Consider the following 20,651-nt stretch of genomic DNA (forward strand, 5'->3'; position numbering starts at 1 on the left):
GGTCTTTCCCTGCCAGGGTGGGGCACACACCCCTCTCGTTTGTCATCTTTAACAGAAAATCCAAACGCTCTGCCTTTAGAGTCTTGGAATCTGGTTTTTGGAAGCCATTGCTCTGTGGCCCTCTTTGAGCCACCGAGAAGCTGGAATGAGGAGCAGGTTCCTGCCAGTCCCCACTCTTACTTTGGAGGCCATAAGAACTCTTGATCTGGCATGCTGTCAGGAGGATTTTGGCTGGTGGGTCTCTAGGGACCCCCGTGGACCCCAGAGGCCTCCAGAAGTAATGCCCCTCTGAGAGCCTTCCCAGACACAGGGTACCCCTGCGAGGTTCAAGGAGGTGTGGGGGTTTCGTGCTTTCTGGGTGCTAGCTACATCGTGGCTACAGGCCAGAAATGATTACTGCCTTTGTTTTACACCTTTTGGGCACTTCCTATGTTTCTACAGTTGAGCTACCCTGTGGTCACTGCCAGTTCTCAGTGGGCTCAGACCCACTGGTGTGAGTCGAGCTGTGTAAGCTGAGGTGGTTTGTCCCTGCCAAAAACATCACTGGTCCTTGTCCCTCAGTCTCTAAACTCCAGTTCCTGTGGGTGCCACGAGACTGTGCATGACCATGAGTGAGTCGAGGTGACGTGGAGCCGCAGGTGCCTGAGTCAGGTGGGGAGGGACCCTCTGCAGAGGCGGAAGTCATGGCCGCCCCTGCAGAAGGGACTCAGGAGGCCCCAAGAAGGTGGTGTGGGGAGCTCACTCAGCGTCAAGTGCAATGTGACCTTTAGAACTTTCCATGAAACATGACACAGTATTTTGCAACCAGCAGGCGAGCTCTGGCAGACCCGAGCTGAGGCGTGTGGCTACTCCCCGCCCGGCTCGCAGGGGCCGCGCCTCTTACACCGCGGGATTTTGACTGTGTGGCGCCTTGGGTGACCTGGTGCTCTTCAGGTACTGCCTGACGGTCCACAAAGGCCTGAGAGTGAGTTTCAGCTGCTGCCTTCATCTGCTTCTCCCACACTCCTGCGGCAGAGAAGCAGCAAACCAGGGTCCTGAGTGTCCCTGGATGGGGCTAAGGCTGCTCTCCCCTGCTCCCTGGGATCCTGGCAAGTCAGCGCCCTGAACCTCTGTCCCTTTCTTCCCTAACTGACCAGTAGTGGCTGCCTCCTCCTCCTGGCATGTTGAGAAGACCCCAGGAAAGTGCTTCGGGGAAAGTCTTCCATGCCATCCACGGGATGGGCATCATGGAACCTGCCGGGCCCTGCTCTGCGCCAGATTCTATTGCACAAGGCCCACAGGCCTCCTGAGCCCTGCCCTGGGCGTGGGAGGCACCGGTCTAGGGAGCGGTGGGAGGTGCTCACAGTCAGGTTGGTCTGCCTCCAGTCTCAGGTGCTTCTCTGTCCCCAGGGCACTAGGGAGCACTTCTGAGGACTGTAGCTGCCCATGACCACATCCAGAGTGGCCTCAGGGACAAGAAGAGCTTGGGGTCTTTTCTGAAATTTGAGTTTAATGTAAGTGGAAGTTCAAGGTAGAGTGGGCTTCAGAAGGACCATCCTGTGGGTATTCTGGGACTGTCCCCAAGTCCTGCCTGGCCTGAAGAGGCCTCTGCTCTCAGAGCTGCTGCTGTGGAGGCCGCACCCTGATAAAACCCACATGGGGGTAAACTGCCCCCAACTTCTGGGCATCCACGGTCCCATGCAGTGGGTATCCCAAGGAGAAAGCTCAGAGCTTTGGTTGGCCAGCACTGGGCAGGGTGGTCACTGGTCAGCACCTCCCTTGGCTCCAGGGAAGTTGTCTATGCATCCTCCAGGAAGGGGATCCACTGCTCCCAGGGGAGGAGGAGGACACAGCGCACCTGCCTGTGGCTGTTCCCTGGCAGGCCTCGCCACTTCTGGGCCTCGCTGCTCCCCGGCCTCGCCGCTCCCGGGCCTCGCTGCTCCCCGGCCTCTGTAGGGTATTTATGTAAGTGCTACCTCTGCTTTTAGGGGCAGGATTCCTGTCATCAGGGGCTTTCGATCTGGTGGGGGGAGAATGAACACAGAAATACAAAGTCACAAAGCAATCTGGGAGCTTGGGTGTCTCCAGGGATGCTCTTCATGCCAGCCTGTCTTTAAGCTGTTGAGTGTAGGTTTGTAGTTGAAAATCTAGAACAACCCAAGGGGCGGGGGGAGACACCTAGAGGGCACGACCTAACCTGTGATTCGACCCCCGCCAAATCCTGTAAAACTGGAATCAACATGGTGGTCTGGCCACATGGGAAGTGCTAGATAAGGGCCCCTGTTGCCCTATAACGTGGCCCTAAGGTTCACGCCAACAGCAGCATGATTTTTAGTGTGGACCAGAAAGCATTTTAATACAGTTCTATCTTGCAAGACTCGAGTTCCTTCTTTTTTCAGGGCTTCCTTTTTAAAAAGCTTCCTGAGGTGGAAGGCCCCTCTCCAGAGCACTTCTGCTACTGAACTCACTCTGCTCATCTGGGAGCCTCTCGAGGTGGGAGCTGGGGTGGGAACCTTAGTGCCGTCCTCCTCTTCCCCAAGTGGGTTAAGAAAGGGTCCTCGTTACTTGTCCTGCCACATGAACAGGACCCCACTCCACTGCCTCAGTGTTTGTCTCTCATTGTAGGATTCAGACCTTGGTTCCCAATTTAAGGAATTTCAGGCTCGTGTGAATCCAATCGGGAGATCCCAGTTGGGTTAATCTTTGGGAACTTGCAAGCCCCTGCATGCCTCCTTGGCACCTAAAGAGGACCAAGGTTGGAGCATTTACTCCTCCTTCCCCGCCTCACGGGAGTCACCATGGAACATCTTCCAGTACAACTCTGCTCGAGCACTTGGAACCCAGTGTCACCCACCAGCTCCTGGGTACAGCTGGCCCTGGGAGGAACATTTTGAGCACGGCCAGAGCGTGTGTTGTTAGAGTTAGCGGCTTCCCTCACCTGTCACAGACCCCCACGTGGCCAGCCAGTCTGTGTTGCAAGGTGGACTTTGATGCAAATTGAGATTTTAAAACGTGTATTTTTTTTCTTCCTCTTTTGCCTTTAAATTTCCCAGCTTGAAGCTTAAAAGTTAATGTGAAAAATGTAGAGAGAGTGTCTCCTTTCCAAACATCTGTTGTCCATGGTGCTTGAAGGCCCTGGAGTGGACACAGGGCTTTGAACTCCTATTGTCTTCAAATGTGTCTGTGCCTGTGTCTAGAATGTCCCGTGCAGAGGAAAGACGGGGATCTTGGGATCGTTGCATTTAGGTTTATCTGAATCAGGGTGAAGTCCATGTCCTCCTGGCTGCTCAGTGTGTGGTCCCGTCACTGACTTTAAATGGTGTTATAACACCTGCCTTGCAGCTTCATGGGGGGGATAAGATAATACGGCAGTTGTAGGGTGGCTAGCGCCCCATCTGGCCCACGGGAGGCCCTTGATGAATGGCAGTTCTGGTTTGTTTTGATAATTAAAGTATACTTCTTGTAGGACAAGAATGTCTTCAAATTATTGCTGGTGCCTAAATCCCCTCAATCAACACCAGTGCAGTTCGTTTAGCAGAGGTTTAATAATCACTCGTTGAATGAATGGCCATATAAATTTCGATTCAGGACCGCCCCGCCACCTCCATTATCTTCTACATAAGTTTGAACTCACTTGCTTCTAGTCACTAAACTTTGAAGTAATGTTCCTTCCCACAGATTGGATTATATAATGGTGTAGGAACTCATAATTTCTTGTCAAACAATCAAGACAAGACATATCATAATAAATACCTATTATTTTTGTCTACCAAAAAACAGGGAAAGAATTTCAGATTGGCTCCTGCAACACTGTTTCATTTAATCTTTTATTCAAATGTGCCCCTTCCTGCTGGCATGATTGGTTAGTGTCTTTTTCTTCAGATCTTTTGCTTTGTTTTACTATTTATCTTTAAATTGAGAGAAGGGTTTGGTTTTTGTTAGAAAGTAAATTGATTTTTTTTTTAGAAAATCTAAAATGTGAAAGCCCCAAACCTACTCCCTCTTCTTTTTCAGAGTTTACTCACAGTGTTTTGGGCTACTGTATTTAACCAGAGATGACCTGCTGGCACAATGGGGGCCTGGCCAGCAGCCAGCGGTGGGTTTGGTGACTGGTTTCCAAGGCCACATCCTTGACAGGCTGCCTGGGCGCCGGCCCCACTCCATGACCCGCATCTCTCAAGGCCAAGCCAGTTCCTCCTTCCAGGCAGGGCTGGCAGACCCTGGCCCTCCCCCGTCATGCTGATGCTGCTCACGGTCATCCCAGCCTCTCGTGCCCACGGATGGCACGCCCACGGTTCTTCCTGCTGTTGCCCAACCGTTCACCTTGGCCTCTCCTGCTCATTGGCAAGTCCCCGGCGGGCAAGGCCTACTTTGCATATTTGTTCCTGTGCCATGGATACAAACATTTGATCACAGAATCTATGGTTTGGTCCCAGCAGGAAAGAGGAGGACCCTGACCTTAGGATCCCTGGAGGACAGTTGAATACAGGAGCTGCCTTCAAAGGTGCAGCCCCCAGAGCCCCAGGGTGCCACAGCATCTTGAGCTAGTATCAGCAGAGCTGCCACCACTGCTGGGAAAGGACCCCATCTGAGACTGAAGACTGGGGTGTGTTTGCCTGGCAGGAGCTGTGTCCCTCAGACACATGCCAGCCCAGAGTGACCTGTAGGGAGGTGGAGGGCTCCAAACTCAGGCTCGGCTCCTCCTGCCCCGATCCCTGCAGCTGCTCCTCCCTGTTGGCTGTCCGAGCCGAGCTGGGGAGGAGCAGGGTGTGGATGTAACCCATCCTGCAGGGAGCTCAGAGAGCATCAGCAGGCTGGGGGTAGGCTCAGGTACTCTGTATAGCACCTCCTACGTTCAGGTACCTGGCTGGACAGGGGGCTGCAAGGATGTGTGGGGCACTCCTTTGGGAGTGCCCAGTCTTCTCTGTGGCATGGGCTACTTTGACATATAGACCAGGAGGGCAGCAATCCCTCAAGGGAGAGGAAAGCCCCCCTCTTCTGGAAATGATGCAGGAGGGATCTGGGGGCGGGGGGGGGGGATTCTGAATGGAGCCGGGTTTCACAAGGTTTCAACAAGTGAAGTTGGAAACCAAGGGCACCAGGAGGGGGAGCAAAGGCCAGGAGTTTCGGAAATTCAAAGTGCGTCCTGAGGAGAGGGACCAAGGCACCTTGGCCAGAGCAAGGGGCTCACAGAGGACAGTGGGAAGACAACCCCACAGCTTCCTAAGGGCTAGTTCAGGCCCCACGGGCTTTCCCGACCCCGCAAATGTCAAGCCCAGCTCTGGTAAACAGTCGTCCCTTGATGGCCATTAGCTTGGTAGCAATGGCGCAAAAGAGGCTGAGACCATGGCTTCTCGACCAATTCATCAGTGACGGGGTCAGTCTGGACAAAAGGAGGCCGGGTCCAGGAGCGGGGCAGCAGACTCAGAGCTTGCAGAGGGGTTGATCCAAAGACTCGAAGGGACCTGAAAGGTTGGAGCTAGTCAGTTTGCCCTGAGCCCCTCCGGCTCCTGGGGAGCAGTGTGGGTCCCCTGGCTGCGGTTGGAGCCCCGTGGCAATGGCAGGTCTGGGACAGGAACTGAGGTTCCACACTTCCCTCCTACTGTGACATCACTTGATGGCCTCTCCATGGCCCCGCCAGCTTGGTTTCTTCTCCGTGTGGCTCCAGTCTGGGTCCACGGTTATCATGGAGGATTCAGGATGAGCTCTGCCAGCCAGAGACAGAGCCCTGGAAAGCAGTCAGCTTCCAGCTCACGGTGGCTCCAGGCTTGAGTCTGGGCCCTGGGCATTTCCCTTCTGTCTGCCTCACTGCCTGGTTTCCAGGTGGCAGTGCTGCCGCCGAAAGCGTCCCCACCCACCAATCTTCAGTGCAAGGTTATTTAGCTGATGGTCGCAGGGACAGTCATTTTGGGGAGAATCCTCCCAGGTTCCATGACCATTAGGAGTTCAGACTGTTGGGACCAGACTAAATCCTCAATGATCTCAATTTGACCCCGTTAAAAAGAGGTGAAACCAAGGCTCAGAGATGGAAAGTGACTTTCTCGAGATCACAAGCCTGACCGGTAGCAGAGCAGGTAACTTTCTCTAGAGCCTAGTGGGGATATATGGAAAAAACCGACATTTTTTTTCCTCTTTCATAATTTCATACTTTTTTTTCAGTTAAAAACATACAACTTTTTTTTTTTTTTTTTTTGCTTTGTTTGATTAGGTCAGAGGTTTGACCTAGGAGCCAAGCAGATTAGATCTCCAGATCTACTTCTGCCAGGCAGCAGAACCCTAGAAAAGTCAAAGTCCCATGCTGGTCCTCAGTGTCCCCCCCCCTTTGTGACTGGAGGGGTTAGAGCTGATCCCCTCTAAAATGTCCCCAAGCTCTGTCATTGCGCAATTTTCAGCAAGTTCAGAGCTCAGGTTACGCGTTCGCTGAACGCCTTCCGCCAAATTCCAGGGCAGCCCTGTCCCCTCCTGGAAGCTGATCTTGTTTCTTTCCCTACTGAGACCAAGTGGACTCAGCAATTCCAGCCCGGGCACTTGTGGCTTCTCCACAAGTTGCAGCCGGAGCCTCTGACCCGCGGAGCCCCGGAGCACATGCATCAAAATAGTTGTGTGATGTCATGTCATAATGGGAATGTGCTCCAGCCAATTGGTGCCAAGAATTGTCTGCACAGGGTAGTTTCCTTTTACAGTCTTTTTAAAGAGACATCATGCAGATCTGCACATGACTAGCAGGCTTGTGCTTCCTCTGCCTACTTAGTCTCCCCTCCTTTTTTAAGTTTAAGGAGGAAAAAAAAAAAAAAAAAAAACCCTGGCGCGTGTCAGTGAGCTTCTGACCTTAACTACACAAACAAATCCCCTGTGAAGTACTGTTTGTGCCTCCGGCGGCTTCTTGCCTACTTAAGGACAGACAGCAAGACTGACACCCAGCTGCTGCGGCCGGGGTACAGCCCCGACAGGACTGCTGAGCTCAGAGCCTCAGGGACGTGGGCAAGAACCGCAGCGGGATCACCCTGTGAGCAGCAGAGCGGCTGGCCCTGAGAGTGGGTGCCCTCCCACATTATCTGGAGGCCCCCTGTGAGGACGCATGGACCCACAGCTGTGGCTGGGCACGGGCTGCCTCGCGCAGCAGCAGTGAGCAGTGGCTGCCGGCGTCCTTCACCTGCTGACTGATGCTGTGCCCCTCCGGGTGACCTGCCACCTGGGCTGCCACAGGTTCTGAAGACCCTGGTATGTTCACCTGTTGCCGTGCCTGTGACCACAGCTCCCCATGAAGCGCTTTGGAAGTCTCAGGGGCAACAAGAAACCGAAGGACCAAAACCGAAGCACCCAGAGGCGCCAGTCGGAGCCCCATGGCCTTTTCGGTAGGACCCTGTCCTTTCCCTACTTCTCTGATGGTCTCTGCAGGGGTGGAGCCCTGGGGAGTGTGTGGCATGTGTGCATATCCAGGGCACTGGCCGTGGCCAGCTGCTCCCCCTTGCTCCTGGAGTAACCGTGGGGCAGTAGCTAGGGTGAGACGCGGCTCCTTACCGAGGTCCTGCGCTGGGCAGCCTGGCGCCACTCTTTCCAAGGTGGTTCCCTTCCTCGGGCTCCACCTGGGCGAATGAGGTTGAGGGAGGAACTGGATTGTCACTCATTGAGAGGGAAACGGTTGCTTGGGAAAGCGTGAGGGTGGGTGGGAACTGTTAGTTTAAACCATTAAAAATGAAATGTTCAGCTTTGGGAAAACTGTCCTTGGAGGTCAGGAACAAGGGGTCCCACCTACCCCCGGTCCTGTGGCTGAGTGATCCGGTGGATTGAGGGTTAGGGTGGGATAGAAAATGCCTGCCTAATCTGGGGGGGGGGGACAATATTACTTTGTGTTCTTCTGGCTTTGGGGCCTTGCCTCAGCAGGAGGCAAGCGTTGACCAGCGTGGCCGGGGTGGGTGGGGAAGGCTCCAGGATGCAGTATTTCCGGGCAGCAGAAGTGGAGGGGGTGGTGTTCTCAAGCCATGAGCCAGGCAGGTGGACTCCAAAGCCCTCTTGGTTTCACGGGGGCCCACTCAACCTTAGATGGTGCATGTCATTTTTGAAGGATCAGAGGCAGCCCACTGCAGGTGTCGATTCAGGGACGGCGAGAGGTGCATCCGAGCGGCCCCACTGTGAGGTGGAGAAGCAGGGTCCCTGCTCTGGCCGGGGGTTGGGCTCGGTCACAGCAGAGCGGGCCAGACACAGCCCCGTGGGTGAGGAAAGGTAGGGAATGGTGAGGGGATGCCCCACTGAGTCCCTGTGTGGAATGTGACGTAGCAAGCAGCCCCACACTTGTCACGTGTCCAGAGTAAAGATGACTTTGGCAAAACATCTGAGCAGGAAGCGAAAACAAGGATAGTAAGACAGGAAAAAAGGGGATACAAACTCTGCCCACACCCTTGCCACCTGAGTCAGCAGTGCTCCTCCGGCAGCCTGGGCGTGATCTTGGGAAAGCCAGCGGGGAGACGGCAGTTGTTGAATTCAGAGCGTTTCCCGTCTCGCGAAGGAGAAAACCTATAAAAGAACAGCATCTCTCTGAGTGAGCACAAGGGTGAGTCTAGAGGGTTCGGCCTGCTGGCCCCAAAGGGAGACGGGCTGCAGCCTTCCTGGACGGGGAACTGAGTGATTGGTCTAACAGGAAGACTCTGGTTTTAGAGAATAAAGAACCAAACAAACACTCATTCGCTATAGAATTAAGTCTGAACCGACTGTTGAACTAAAACTCTGGCTTGTTAGTGGAGACAGGCAGGCGGGCCCCTTATTAGAAGCCTCTTGGGCCCGACAGTGGTTTCTCCCTGGTGTTTAAGACCTGGCTGTCATCCTGTCTCCTGCGCGTCTGAGATCAAAAATCATATTTGCATCTTCCTGAGTTTCAAAAGTGCTTACATGCAAATACGACTCTGACCACAGGGTCGGGAATCCCGGCCCCTGGAGCCTTCTCTGGGATTTAAGGAGCAAGTGGGAAACCAGTGTCCCTGCTCAGGCAGGGCCACGCGGGGTGGGAGCTGGGCATGTCGGTTCATCCTCAGTCTGTCCTTTGCTTGTTGGAGTCACAGTGAGAGCAGCCGAGAGGTGGGTGGCAGATGTGCCAGCTGCTCTGCAGCGCTGGGTGTAGGTTTGTGGTGTGAGGAAAGCAGCCTGGGGTGCCAACCAAGCGTCCCTCCCAGCTCTGCCACGCTTGAGGCCCAGGTGAGGGGTCCCTCCATGCAGCCATCCAGGTTCCCTTGACTGCAACTTTCTGCTTCCAAGGCCAGGGACCTTGTCTGCCGGAAATGTTCCTCTGGAGCTGGAACCCTGGTCCCCAGCATCCCGAGTTCTCCATAGGATATGGCCGCCTTGCAGTGACTTGAGAACGCTCCACACCCAGGCTGTTCCCGAGTCTCCAGCAAGCGCTGCTTCAGGGTTTGGGTTTTAAATCCCCTCCCAGCAGCTCCCTCTCCTGCCAGTTATTGCCATGGAGGAGAATTGGGGATGAGGCCTCTTCTCGGACCTCGAGAAAGCTTCCGTGAGGGGCGGTGAAAATGCCTGTCTTCTACGCATCTTCCAATTCCCCAGAACGAGACCCACTTAGGAAGTGTGTGCAGACCCCCTACACCCCCTACAGCTCTGCCATCTTCAGGGACTGCTGTCTCTCTGGTCCCTGCAGGGTGGAGCCATTCCCTTGGGGTTCAGAGCACTTTGTGTCATCGGGTGGCTTTCCTGCCATTGCTCCAGTCGAGGGGCGCGTCTTTGCTGCACACATGTGGTACCTGCACACACGCCTACACTCGCAGAGCACACCCACACGTGCATCCTCACACACGCTCACCTGCACCCCACACTGGCGCTCCTTTCTCCCCCAGCTGCCTGGAGCCCAGTCCTGCTGCAAAGCTGGGCAGGGAGACGCTCTGCAGCCAGAGGAGACGCTCTGCCTCCATCTCCAGGACCCCAAGATGGACAAGGGACAGCTTCCAGTCTGTCGCCTCCTTGGTAGAGAGAGATTTGGACTGTGCTGACCAGAGTCTGTGGCAATGATAACAGAAATCACAAGGTGGAAGATTGGGGCCAGATAATACTGATCCGATGAAGACAACTGACCACAGCAGCATTTCTACCACTGCAGTTAAAAATAGAAACTCCTGTGGCCTTCTGAGGGCAGTCTGAGGGTGGGCACCAGAGGCAGGACGCAAAGGCAGCATCAAGAATGGGCGTTGTTTCAGGGCTGGGGCTATGGCTCAATTGGTAGAGTGCTTGCCTTGCATGCACAAGGCCCTGGGTTCAATCCCCAGCACTACAAAAAAAGAAAAAAATGAATGGGCGTTGCCCCCTGGTTCTTTGGGGTTCTGAGTGAGGCTGCAGACCCTGGCCCCCGACCCCCTTGGCTTTTACAACCAGCCTCTCCCCTCTCTGAGCCCTGTGTGGCATGTCCTTGTAAGGACCTCTTGAAGCGCATCAGTGTTCTACCTTGGATCTACCTTGAAATATCTCATTTTGAATTCTCTGTAATAGTGTTTTCAAATAGGAGTGGGGAGGACAGTTCAAGGGCACCCAACTTCAGGCACAACCGTGGCCAATATCGTGCCAGTCCCACCAGCGTCCACTCCGTCCCAGCCACACTTCCAGCACTGGGTGCAGCAGCTAGCCACGGAGGATCCTGAGTAGGGCAGGGCTGCTGTTTTGTTCTGGGGACGTATGGACAACAGCCTGCCTGCCGCCCTCACCGTGCTGGGCTCACAGCTCGGCAGCATCCAGTACTCACACTGGGCACAGCCACAGCCACCTCTGTCTCCAGGGCTTGCCCATCCTCCACAGCTGGACTCTGCACCCAGGAAAGGAAACCTTGCCCCCCCCCCGCAACCCCATTCTACTCCCTGTCTCTGTGGACGCTGGGGACCTCAGGAGTGGGACCATGCAGCGTTTGTCCTTGTGTCCGGCTAGTTCTGACAGGCAGACTGGTTTCCTTGTGAGGTCCAATGGCCGTGACACCAAGGAGGCAGGACGAGGGGTAGAGTGTGCTTGCTGGGCAGGGAAGGCACAGGAGCAGGACACATGGATGCTCATGGTCAGGGCCTTTGACAGGCAGAGAAACCCGGGCTCTGGGGAGAGAGGACTCTGGTGTTGGGGGAAGGCTGGTGTGACTGGACAGCAGGAGACAGCTGAGCACTCCGTGGAGCATGAGGTAGGAGGGCCGGGCAGTGGCCACTTTGGAGGACTCTGGCTTGTACTGCATGAGGTGAAGTCCCTGGGGGGCTGGAGAAGAGGCCTGATGGGCCGAGGGCCGGGGTCTTTGACCAGGGCCCCCATGGAGAGAGGACAGAGCTGGGCCTAAGCCCACGCCCCCCCGTGTGCCCCTACTTGCCCTGCGGATTCCCCACAGGCAAGAGGCAGGGCTCCACCTCAAGTACCCAGACCCGACAGCCATTCTTCCTGCTAAATTTGTGTTCACACAAAGGACCTGTAGTGAGGCGGTATCCTAATGTAAGGCTGGGTCTTTAGGGACTGGTGGTCATGGCTGGGCAGTGGACAGCTGTCTGTGACAAGGGGTGAGCATCAGCAAATTTAGGGGCATCCCACCTCCTCCCATCCACCCTGCTGGGAGCCCGGCTGGAAGCTCATTATACATCAGCCCTGCACCACTCTGCATGGACAAGGCCCTGCCAGCCACAGGTGTCGGGACTGGCCCGGCCCTGCCAGTTCACTTCTCCCCAGGACTGCCCTCAGAGTCACGGGGTGAGTCAGGTGGCCATCACCTAACAGGGTGGCCTACAGCAGAGTCACTCAGAGTGTTTCCTGGGGTGACTCTGTGGCCTGCTTGGCTTAGAACAAAGTGGCCTTGAGGGTGAGGTAGGGCTGGAGGGCCAAGGGTCAGCTGGACTTCCCCCCACCCGCTCTGTCCCACCCCAGTTCCCAAAGCCACTGTCCTGCCCACGGCACCATGAACCGGGGGCAGATTGGCAGCCAGGAGCAGGCTGTGTGACAAGGGTCAGGCAGGGGGTGCTCGGGCTTCCTGAGGGAGCCACTTTCCTGGAAGGCCGAGTTCTGGGTGGACAGTCTCAACGCTGGACAAACAGTGCTGCCAGCGCAGATGTCCGAGGGTGTCGGAAATACTAGGACAGCACTGCAGAGCCTGGTGGAATGAACAGAGGAACTAGGCAGAAAGAAGCTTCTGGAAAGGAGATGAATTTAAGTAACAGTGACTCTGGACAATAATGGAGCAGTGTCCCATGGCTTGGTGCCCCAGGCTGGGGCTGGACATCGGCCGGGCATCAGGCAGCCCCTGCTCCTGTAGCCCATGCCCTCCAAGGCGAGACCTGGCTCAGGGGAGGCCTGTGGGCCCAGGGAGGCTTGGCATCAAGATGATCTCCCGAGCTCCCAGCTCCTCCGTGCACCAACAGCTTGGCACATTTAGAGCAAGATGGATTCTATCCTGCGGTAATAATCTGTCTTCTAAAGATTGAGAACAAAAAATATGCAAAGTCTAGATGCTCTCAAGAACAAATCAACAGTGAGTGTTCCCTGGGGCCAGCATGATTCTTGTGCCATGGTGTATTCTTGGCCCCGCGCCTCAGCCTGGGTGCCGCTGCCCCTCCCTGCTTGTATCTCGTGGTGGGAGTGGTAGCCCAGGGTGCAGCCTGGGAGGGAGCGTCTCTCCTTCCCCAGCCCTTAGCCTGAGGGGACCCATGTGAGTGTGCCCCACAGGACAGGTAGGGTGGACAGGTGACCACTGGTTGTGCATTGGAGTGGACCCTGGGGCTGCAGCAGGAAGTGGCTCAAGGGTTCCAGGTGGATCCCGTAGGGCAACGTGGTGAGTCAGGTGACTGCGACGCCTGGCTGGGCCCCACTTTGGTCTGGCAGAGATAACACTAATCAGCTGAGACTAATGACTTCCTAGACGAACAGCAAACGAGTGACAAAACTACCAAGGCTCTCCACGTAACTGGACCTCTGCAGAGCCCTCCTGTCTACGATCCAAGCAATCTCCAGTTCCTTCTTTCCAGAAACTCTCAGGTTTGCTGGGAGACAAGCAGAGTCCCACCCGGCTGGCTGTGGACTCCCGAGTCTGGACTGCGAGGGACCCGAGTTGGTTGTCCTCCCAGGGGCCCTGTACGCAGGACCAGGAAAGAGAGACCTAAAGAAGGGCTTCCGTGGCAGCAGATAGCAAGGGTTCCTGAGAAACTCCCAGAATTCCCAGAACATTCCAAGTTCAGCGTCTGCTTCCCTTGGAGCATGTCTGTGGGCCACTTGCTGAGTGAATAGTTAGGGGAACATTGCGGTGTGCGCCAAGACAGGGCAGAGCCAAAGGGGACGACCACAGGAGACGTTACTACAGTGTAGACTCACGACTTGGGTGGGGTGAGGCAAGCAGTCAGGAGACGGATGCCACTGAGAGTTCGTCACTCACTGTCCCCAAGAGGAGGGGTATTATCTATGCCATGGAGGGGTGGAGGCCACACAGGGAAGCTCCAGGGCCTGTCAGGAGACAGAAGGTGCAAGGGAGAGGGTGAGAGGAGCCTTCCCTGTGGTTTCCGTGGGGAAGATGGGTGAGGCAGGCCAGGACTGGACGTGTGACATCTCGGGGCTCTGGGCGTGGGGCTGTCTAGTGTCTGGTCCCTGCCTTTGGGGGACTAGCACTGGGGATGTGGCTGCCTGGAGTCCAGGGCCGGATAGAGTGTGGTGCAGAGCAAGGCCGCCAGGTTGGTCAGTTTGCATGTGACAGGTGGCCCCAGGTGGGCCCTCTGCTGTGCCCAAGGACCTGCTAGCCCTGGCCAGGGCAGTCGCACAGGCCTGTGATCCCCGCAACTCTGGAGGCTGAGACAGGAGTGTCAAAATTTGAGGCTAGCTCATCAACTTAGCAAGACCCTAAGCAACTTAGTGAGACCCTGTCTCAAAAAAAAAAAAAAAAAAAAAAAGAATTAAAGGAGTGAGAATGCAGTTCAGTAGTAAAGCACCCCTGGGTTTAGTCCCCAGTACCAAAAATCAAAAAGAACCGTGGCTAACCTGGGAGGGAGCGGCAGCCTTCCCCAGCAGTGTCAGGCCAGATGCCAGAACAGGAACCACGGAAACTAAAGGAAATACCCTCAGTGCCTCGAATCTCCAGGTGTTTTCCCCTCTGCTGGGCAGGGAGCCAGCCTTCCCTGGGAGGCCGGGAGGACAAGCCTCCCGGCAAGGAGGCCACAGGACAGGCTGGTGGCCCCGAGCTCTCATGTCCTGGACTCTCCTGGGCCTCATGCCTCTCTGGCTTCCCTCTGGGAAGTGTTTCTCTGCCAAGATGAGATCAATTCCCTTTCTCTAAAGGTCACCATCTGTCCTGGCCTGAGGACCAAGGTGAAAGGCCGTCTGTTCCTGGCAGGGTTTGCCTCACGTCCTCCTCCACCCACTCCGGGCCCCAGCACGGAGTGTGGCTGTCGGCAGCCGGAGGCACAGGGCCGCTGTCCTCCCGTCCCCGGGTAGCGCCCCAGTGCACTCAGCGAGCGGCTGGGGGTGGGTCAGTGATACAGTGGGGGCAGCAACGCTAGGAGAACAGTGTCGTGGACACTTCATGGCCTCCCTGGAGGGGCGAAGAGCCTCGACAGGAGGGACCTCTGTGTAAGCCTGGCTCTGCTTGGCGGCCGCTCACCCCGACCTGGGATCTCAGCGCTGGGTCTCCCCCGCCCCGAGCTCAAGCTGGAACGTTCCCCCTTCTTCCTGTCCTTGCTTCCCGCTCTGTCCCATGGTCCCTCTGTTAATGCAGCTGCTGAGCAAACCTACAGAGCACATCCTTCCACGGGGCATGGCTCGGGCTCCAGGGAGACGGTTGGGCGCCATGATGACATGGAACTACCTGCATAAACATATCGTTAGACGCACAATGCAAATATGAGTCAAAGCAGGAGGCCAAAATGAGATCGTGTCCAGGGCCTGGTTTGGACGTGGAGAGTGGAAGTGGCCACTGTGGGCAAGGCTGTCCTGGAGGGAGCCCGCCAGGCATTGAGGAGGACGCAGGAGGCCTGGAGAGCCATTCCAGAGGGTGCTCTTGGCGGGCAGCCTGGGCTGGAGCAACTTGGAGGCGCAGTGGGGGTTTGCACAGCAGGGACACAGGCCCTCCTCATTCCTCATTTGCACCGCTCAGCACCGTGTCCCTCTGCAGTGTTAAGGGACACATGGCGCTGCCTTCCCCTGGCTCCTAACTTTTCCTGTGCCAGAGAGTTTGGGCCTCCCCCAAGGAGGTCCTCACTTTGTGGCTTTGTAGAGTCGGCCTCACCAGGGCCGGCTCACCCCTGCCGACGCCAGTGGGTTTTCTCCTAAGCGTGACCACGGGACCCTCGAAGCCACCCTTCTGGAGGTTCTAAGACTGGGGTTGACGTCAGCTTCCATTGCCCATCAGCACCCCAGGAGCCCAGGAGGCTCTGAAGAGTGACCTTTCAGGGTCTCCTGGCTGAGGGGTCCCTGACAGCTCCGTGCCTGACTTAGGACAGCTAAAGGAAGGGCTGTGTGTGCTGGGGACACCCTTCCTGGGCCCGCCTCCAGGCGTCTGCCCGGTCAGTCCGGACTCTTCCCCGGGCTCTCCTGAGCAGTGGCCGGCTCAGTTTTACAGTCAGACCATAACTCAAGACAAGCATTGGTCAGCCTCTTCCAGGCGTCTCGTTTACTCCTGGAGTGTGGGACGCAGTCTCCTCCTTGTCGGTGGCAGAGCCCTGGTTATTGCCCGTATTCTTGTCTTCCTCCGTAACAGGGCCCCAGTTCTTATTTTATAGCAATACCTGCAGCTCAGTGGGCCGTGTGGCTAAGCTGTTCAGTGAGCTATAAATGGAAATGTTGTTAAGACTTGTAAGAAATCTGTTCAAAGAGGGAAGAAGTGAGTCCCCATCTGTCTCTTTATTCTTCCCCGTGTCTTGAATGTAGATGTGATGGCTGGAGCGCTCACAGCCATCCTGAACCCTATGGTGAGTCCTGAGGATGGAAAGCCCTGCTGAGATTAGTGGAGAATGAAGACAGGGGCCTGGATCAGCACTGGGAAGTACGAGGTAGACCCAGGTGCCTGCCTGTCAGGCATCCCTCATGTGAAACAGGAATGAGCCTCCTTCCTCCTTAAGCAACTCTCAGTTTGGATTTTTCTGTGAACTTTATCCTAACAAACACAGCCTGACTCGGAACTTTACCCCCTCTAGCTACATATAATTACTTAATGACGGGGATGTGTGTCACCGGGGCAGGGGTGTGGAGTTTCTCCCCATGTGTGGGCTTGGCTCCTTTAGACTGAGGATGCTGAGGCCCAGGGTGAGAGCCGCTGGGTCTGGGACGAGGACGGGTCTCTGAGGCCGTCCCAGGGCCTTGGTCCAGCTCCGTGTTCTCTGGGGCTGTGTTTGTGTATTCAAATGAATTGCTTTCAGAAAATTCTGGTAATTCTATGTTTAGACTGAAAAAATGCAGACAAGCTGAGAGACGCCTTAATACAGAGATAGCCGATGGGCTTGGAATCGCTGCGGCCCCTTCCGTGGACGTGAACCTGTGACGGGGCTCGAGGGGGTCTGGGCACCCAGAGGGCACTCAGCTTCAGGCTGCAGAAACCCTCAGTCTGGGGTTGGAGCCTGAGGCCTGGGCTCCTGGGAGGAGCTCGAGGCGGCCGGGTGGCCTGGGCTCCTGGGCAGCTGGGACTGAGGTGTGACTGTAGCTGCGCGTCTCTGCTCGGCCAGGCGTCGTTGGCTCTTCTCATGCCCCTGGGAAGGACAGATGGCCCGTGGCTCAGCTGCTGGACCTGGTCGTGGAGCCAGGGATTGCCAGTTACGGAGAAAGCCCCAAGCCACAGGGCTGATGGCAATGCTGTGGGTCGTGGGTGGGGCTGGAGAGGCATCAGCACAGGACCCTGCGGGTGAGGCTGGATTGGTGGGCAGCTGGGGGTCAGTCACAGAAAAGCCCAGAGAAAGAAGGCAGAGCCAGGCTTTGGAAAACCTTGAACGTAAGCTAGAGAGTGTGAGCCCTAAGAAACCGCCATCGGGCAGGGGAGGGACACTGTGGACGTGGCTCTGCAGGAGGAGCCTGGCCTGCGGGTCCTGGGGGGCCGAGGCCCCCGGGCTTCACCTCGGGAGCAGGTTTCTCCCAGGACTCCTCCTCCGCCTCCGATCCTGAGCGTAGGGTTGCAGCCATTCGGTCCTCCTGAGCTGGTGTGACTCTGAGCATGTGTCCCCTGTGAAGACAGCTGTGAGAGGCAAGAGGTCACCCAGCAGCTGGGCCCGGAGGACCAGGGAGCTCGAGGGAATCACCTGGGAACAGGCCAGTGGGGGGAGGAGGCGGGGCCAGGATGTGGCTGAACCTTGAGTGCTGGCTTGGGTTGGGTTGTCACCATGGATGAAAATGTCACGTGGTGGGGCTTAAATGATGTCTGTCAAGGCAGGTCAAGTGGATGGTGGAGGGTGTGATCCTCTCACAGATGGGGAAACTGAGGCCCAGGGAACCCAGAGAGAGATCAGCCACATGGGGCAGCCCTGGAAGAAAAGCTGAGTGTGGGCCCATCTCCAGGCGGTCCTGGGTTCAAGCCCCAGCAGACATCTCTTCTGTAGGGACACCCTTTGATGACCCTTGGCAAGGGAGCCACTGTCACCTCCCACTCCCACACAATCACACGAGCAGCCCCCACTGTGTCCTGGGGGCTTAGCCTGGTGAGCCCCAGCTTTGGCCCTAGAGTCACCAAGGTTGAAGGAAAGGGGCCACGGAGTGACTGCAGCCTAGGGTGGACCTCTGGACGGCTGTGGCCAGTGAGTCTGAGGAGGGGTGTCCATTGGATGCTACAGAAGAGGAGCAGACCGCTATGCCTCAGCACGGTTTCTGTGGGCCAGGCATCCCCACATGTGCCAGTCCTGGACAGGGATAGCCTCACCTTTCACAGCCACCTCAGCGTCCCCTCCCCGGGTGGGTGGAGGCTTGGAGTCCTCCCCATCCTGATGACCAGGGCTGGGCAGTTCTACCCCTGATCCCATAGCAGCCATGTGGGGCCTGGTCCTGTCCCCCAAACCCCACACCTTTCAGTACCATCCCCCCTCATTCTTGCTGGTGATACTTAGTTAAGAACTTTAAACATTTTATAAGGCCGAGTTGACTAAAGGGGAAGCTCACAGGATCATACTTTTCATTGGTGGTGACTTTGCACCAATCCAGCATACAGATACAGCCCACCTGCAGTAGAGATGCTTCCTGGAAGCCACCCTTCTTGTCACTGCCCCCCCGAGATGAGCGCTGGCTGGTTTTGAACTTCATATGACATCTCTTTATCTGTCTTCACTTGAGTGTGGTGCAGTGTGGCCACGTGGATGCGTGGAGTTGAAGTTCACCCTGTTGCTGTAGGACGCCCCACTACCTGCACAGACCACAACCTGTACACCTGTCAGACTGCCGTAGACACTGTGGGTTTGCAGGTGGGGCGCTGACAGGATGCCCCTGGGGTCATCTGTGTCCCCTGGTGGGCCTTTCTGTTGGACTGGAGCTGGGGTGCTGGCGTAGGTATGCATGTGAGCAGTCTTAGCAGCAGATGCAGAACCTGCCGTGCGTCCTGCCTCCCTGGTTAATCCTGGGGCAGGGGCTGTGTCTGTACTCCCTGTGCTTCCTGCCTGTGCTGCACTCGGCAGATCAGCCCCTTCTGCCTGTCACCCAGCTCTGCACAGACGCAGGGGTCTTTCTTCACCTGGGGACTGAGATTTGACATCCATCCTGAGGGGTCCCCTGGTTCTTTGGCCCGCGAGTGCCCAGCATCCCAAGCCCTGATCCACTCCGTCACGAGCAAGACTCAAGTTCAGCCCGTCCACAGCACCCGACGGAGACAGCAGGTGGGGATCCCAGTGGGGGGACCGCATGGCTCTCCAAGGCTATGTTCTTCCTGGGGCTCCGCATCGGAGTTTCTGTAGGGCTGGGAGCTACAGCAGTTCTGGGTTTGCAGCCACCCTCTGTTGCTATAGCAACCCCTTACACCAGCCTCACACTATAAATAGATCACCTTCATCCCTAGGATAGAAAGATCAAGGAAAATCAAAGCAGGGGCGGGCCTTCTCCACCCAGCTGCCAGGCCACAGAGGGACTCCGGCTAAAAGCTCAGGGCCTCTGGAACCAGCCCCCGTGGCAGGAAGCCCAGGTGGATGGCAAACCTGCCGCAAGCATCCCTGGAACGGCTGGGGCGTGAGGTCTTCCCCACGCTCCAAGCCTCCGCTATCATCTTTCTAATCTGGACCACAGAATTTTATAGCAAATCACAGAGTCTTATTTTGTGTTTGTTTGTTTGGGTTTGATTCCATTTTTTAATCTTAATTCTTCTCCAGGACGGTAAATATTTTTCAAGGGCAGGGACTTAATTAGCAAGATGGCATGAGAACCAGAATTGTGGCATATGAAGAGGAGTTGAAAGACTTGGGAATGTCAGCATGGACTGGAGGGAGCCGGGGGAGGGGCAGGGACAGTTTTCAGGTATTTGAAGGGCTGCCTCCCTCTCTGCCATCCAGTGGGAATACCCTGGGGACCAAGCCCCTCTCCCTGATGGTGCGCACCTGTTAACGCCTCTGATTGCATTTCCTAAGGCATCAACAGAAGAGGAAAAGCTAGAAAAGTGTCCTGGAAAGGGCTGCTTTGGGAAGGAAGCAGGTGCTTCTGGGACCCATTTGCCATTGTTGCTGGCTCCAAATCCTGGCTGTGGGCTCATTTGCCCCTCCACCTGGTCTGAGAGTGGGGGTGGGTGCTTCCCAAGCTGGCTGCGGCATGAGGCTGTGTCCCCCCAGCACCTGTCCTGCACACAGCAGATGCACCAGGCTCTCCTCCTTCTCACCGGGTGGGTTTCCCCAGTGGCTGGGAGATGTAGTGAGACACCCTCTGGGCTCCTGGCAGAGAGAATAGAAATGGATGTGGGGGGGTCTGAAAACTCAGCTGGGGCTGTGGAGAAGCCAAGGCCAGCGGTGCTAGAAGTTGCCCTTGGCCAGGGCACTGGGTCCTTGGATCTGACCTTCCTGGGCAGCCCCTGTACTCCAGTGGAACCCTCAGTGGTCCGCCTTCTTCCCTTTCACCGTGGTAAACAGACGCAACATAAAAGTCTCTATTTGAACCGTTTGCAAGCGCGCGGTGCAGAGGCATTTGATACTTTTGCTTAGTTGTGTGGTCAGTGCTCATCTTTCCCAAGCCAAACTGTCCCCCTTACATAGGAACCCACCCCCCCTCCCTGACCCCTCCCCCAGCCCCTGGCACACACCACCCACCTGTCTCTCTACTTGATGGAACCATGTATTCTTTTCCTCTGAGCCTGGCTTGTCTCACCCACCATGAGGCCTTCAAGGCTCCTCCACACTGTGGCTGAGGCCAGGTAACACTCCAGGGCATGGACAGACCCCATTTTTCTCATCCACTCATGCCTGGGCTGCCTCCCACTCTTGATTGTCATACCCACTGGGGACATCAGTCTTCTCCCCACGGAGATTGCGAGTGAGGCAGTGATGGTCTTTCCTGGGGGCTAGGACAGAGTGTGGAGTGGTGAAGGGAACTGTCCCCCGGCTGCACACGTCACCCCACAGGCCCTCCCAGTGGCCCTGTGTGGAGGTGGGATAGGGATCCTGTGTCTCCCTCTCTACCTGAGGTGCCTCCAGCCCCAAAGCAGTAGGAGCTGAAGTTCCTGACCCCAGACAGCCCTGCTAATTGATCTGGGGTGCAGGTTGAGTGATTCCATGAGACCCAGGGACACAGCGAGC

General features: G+C 56.3%; 1 protein-coding gene across 10 annotated transcripts in view; it reads left to right on the plus strand.

Moving 5' to 3' along the window:
* Prkag2 (protein kinase AMP-activated non-catalytic subunit gamma 2) overlaps nucleotides 1-20,651 on the plus strand; it is a 259,423-nt gene that overhangs the window by 100,774 nt on the left and 137,998 nt on the right. The window contains exon 1 of one of the 10 annotated variants that reach the window (XM_076831794.2): nucleotides 6,859-7,334. The exons of the other annotated variants lie outside the window; for them this stretch is intronic. Coding sequence (XP_076687909.1) covers nucleotides 7,241-7,334 — 94 coding nt within the window. The 5' untranslated portion in view covers nucleotides 6,859-7,240. Of the gene's footprint in view, nucleotides 1-6,858; nucleotides 7,335-20,651 lie in introns of those variants that run through there. 10 annotated transcript variants of the gene reach the window in all.

This window comes from Callospermophilus lateralis, chromosome 1, assembly GCF_048772815.1.
Source record: "Callospermophilus lateralis isolate mCalLat2 chromosome 1, mCalLat2.hap1, whole genome shotgun sequence".
In the NCBI taxonomy this organism is placed as follows: domain Eukaryota; kingdom Metazoa; phylum Chordata; class Mammalia; order Rodentia; family Sciuridae; genus Callospermophilus; species Callospermophilus lateralis.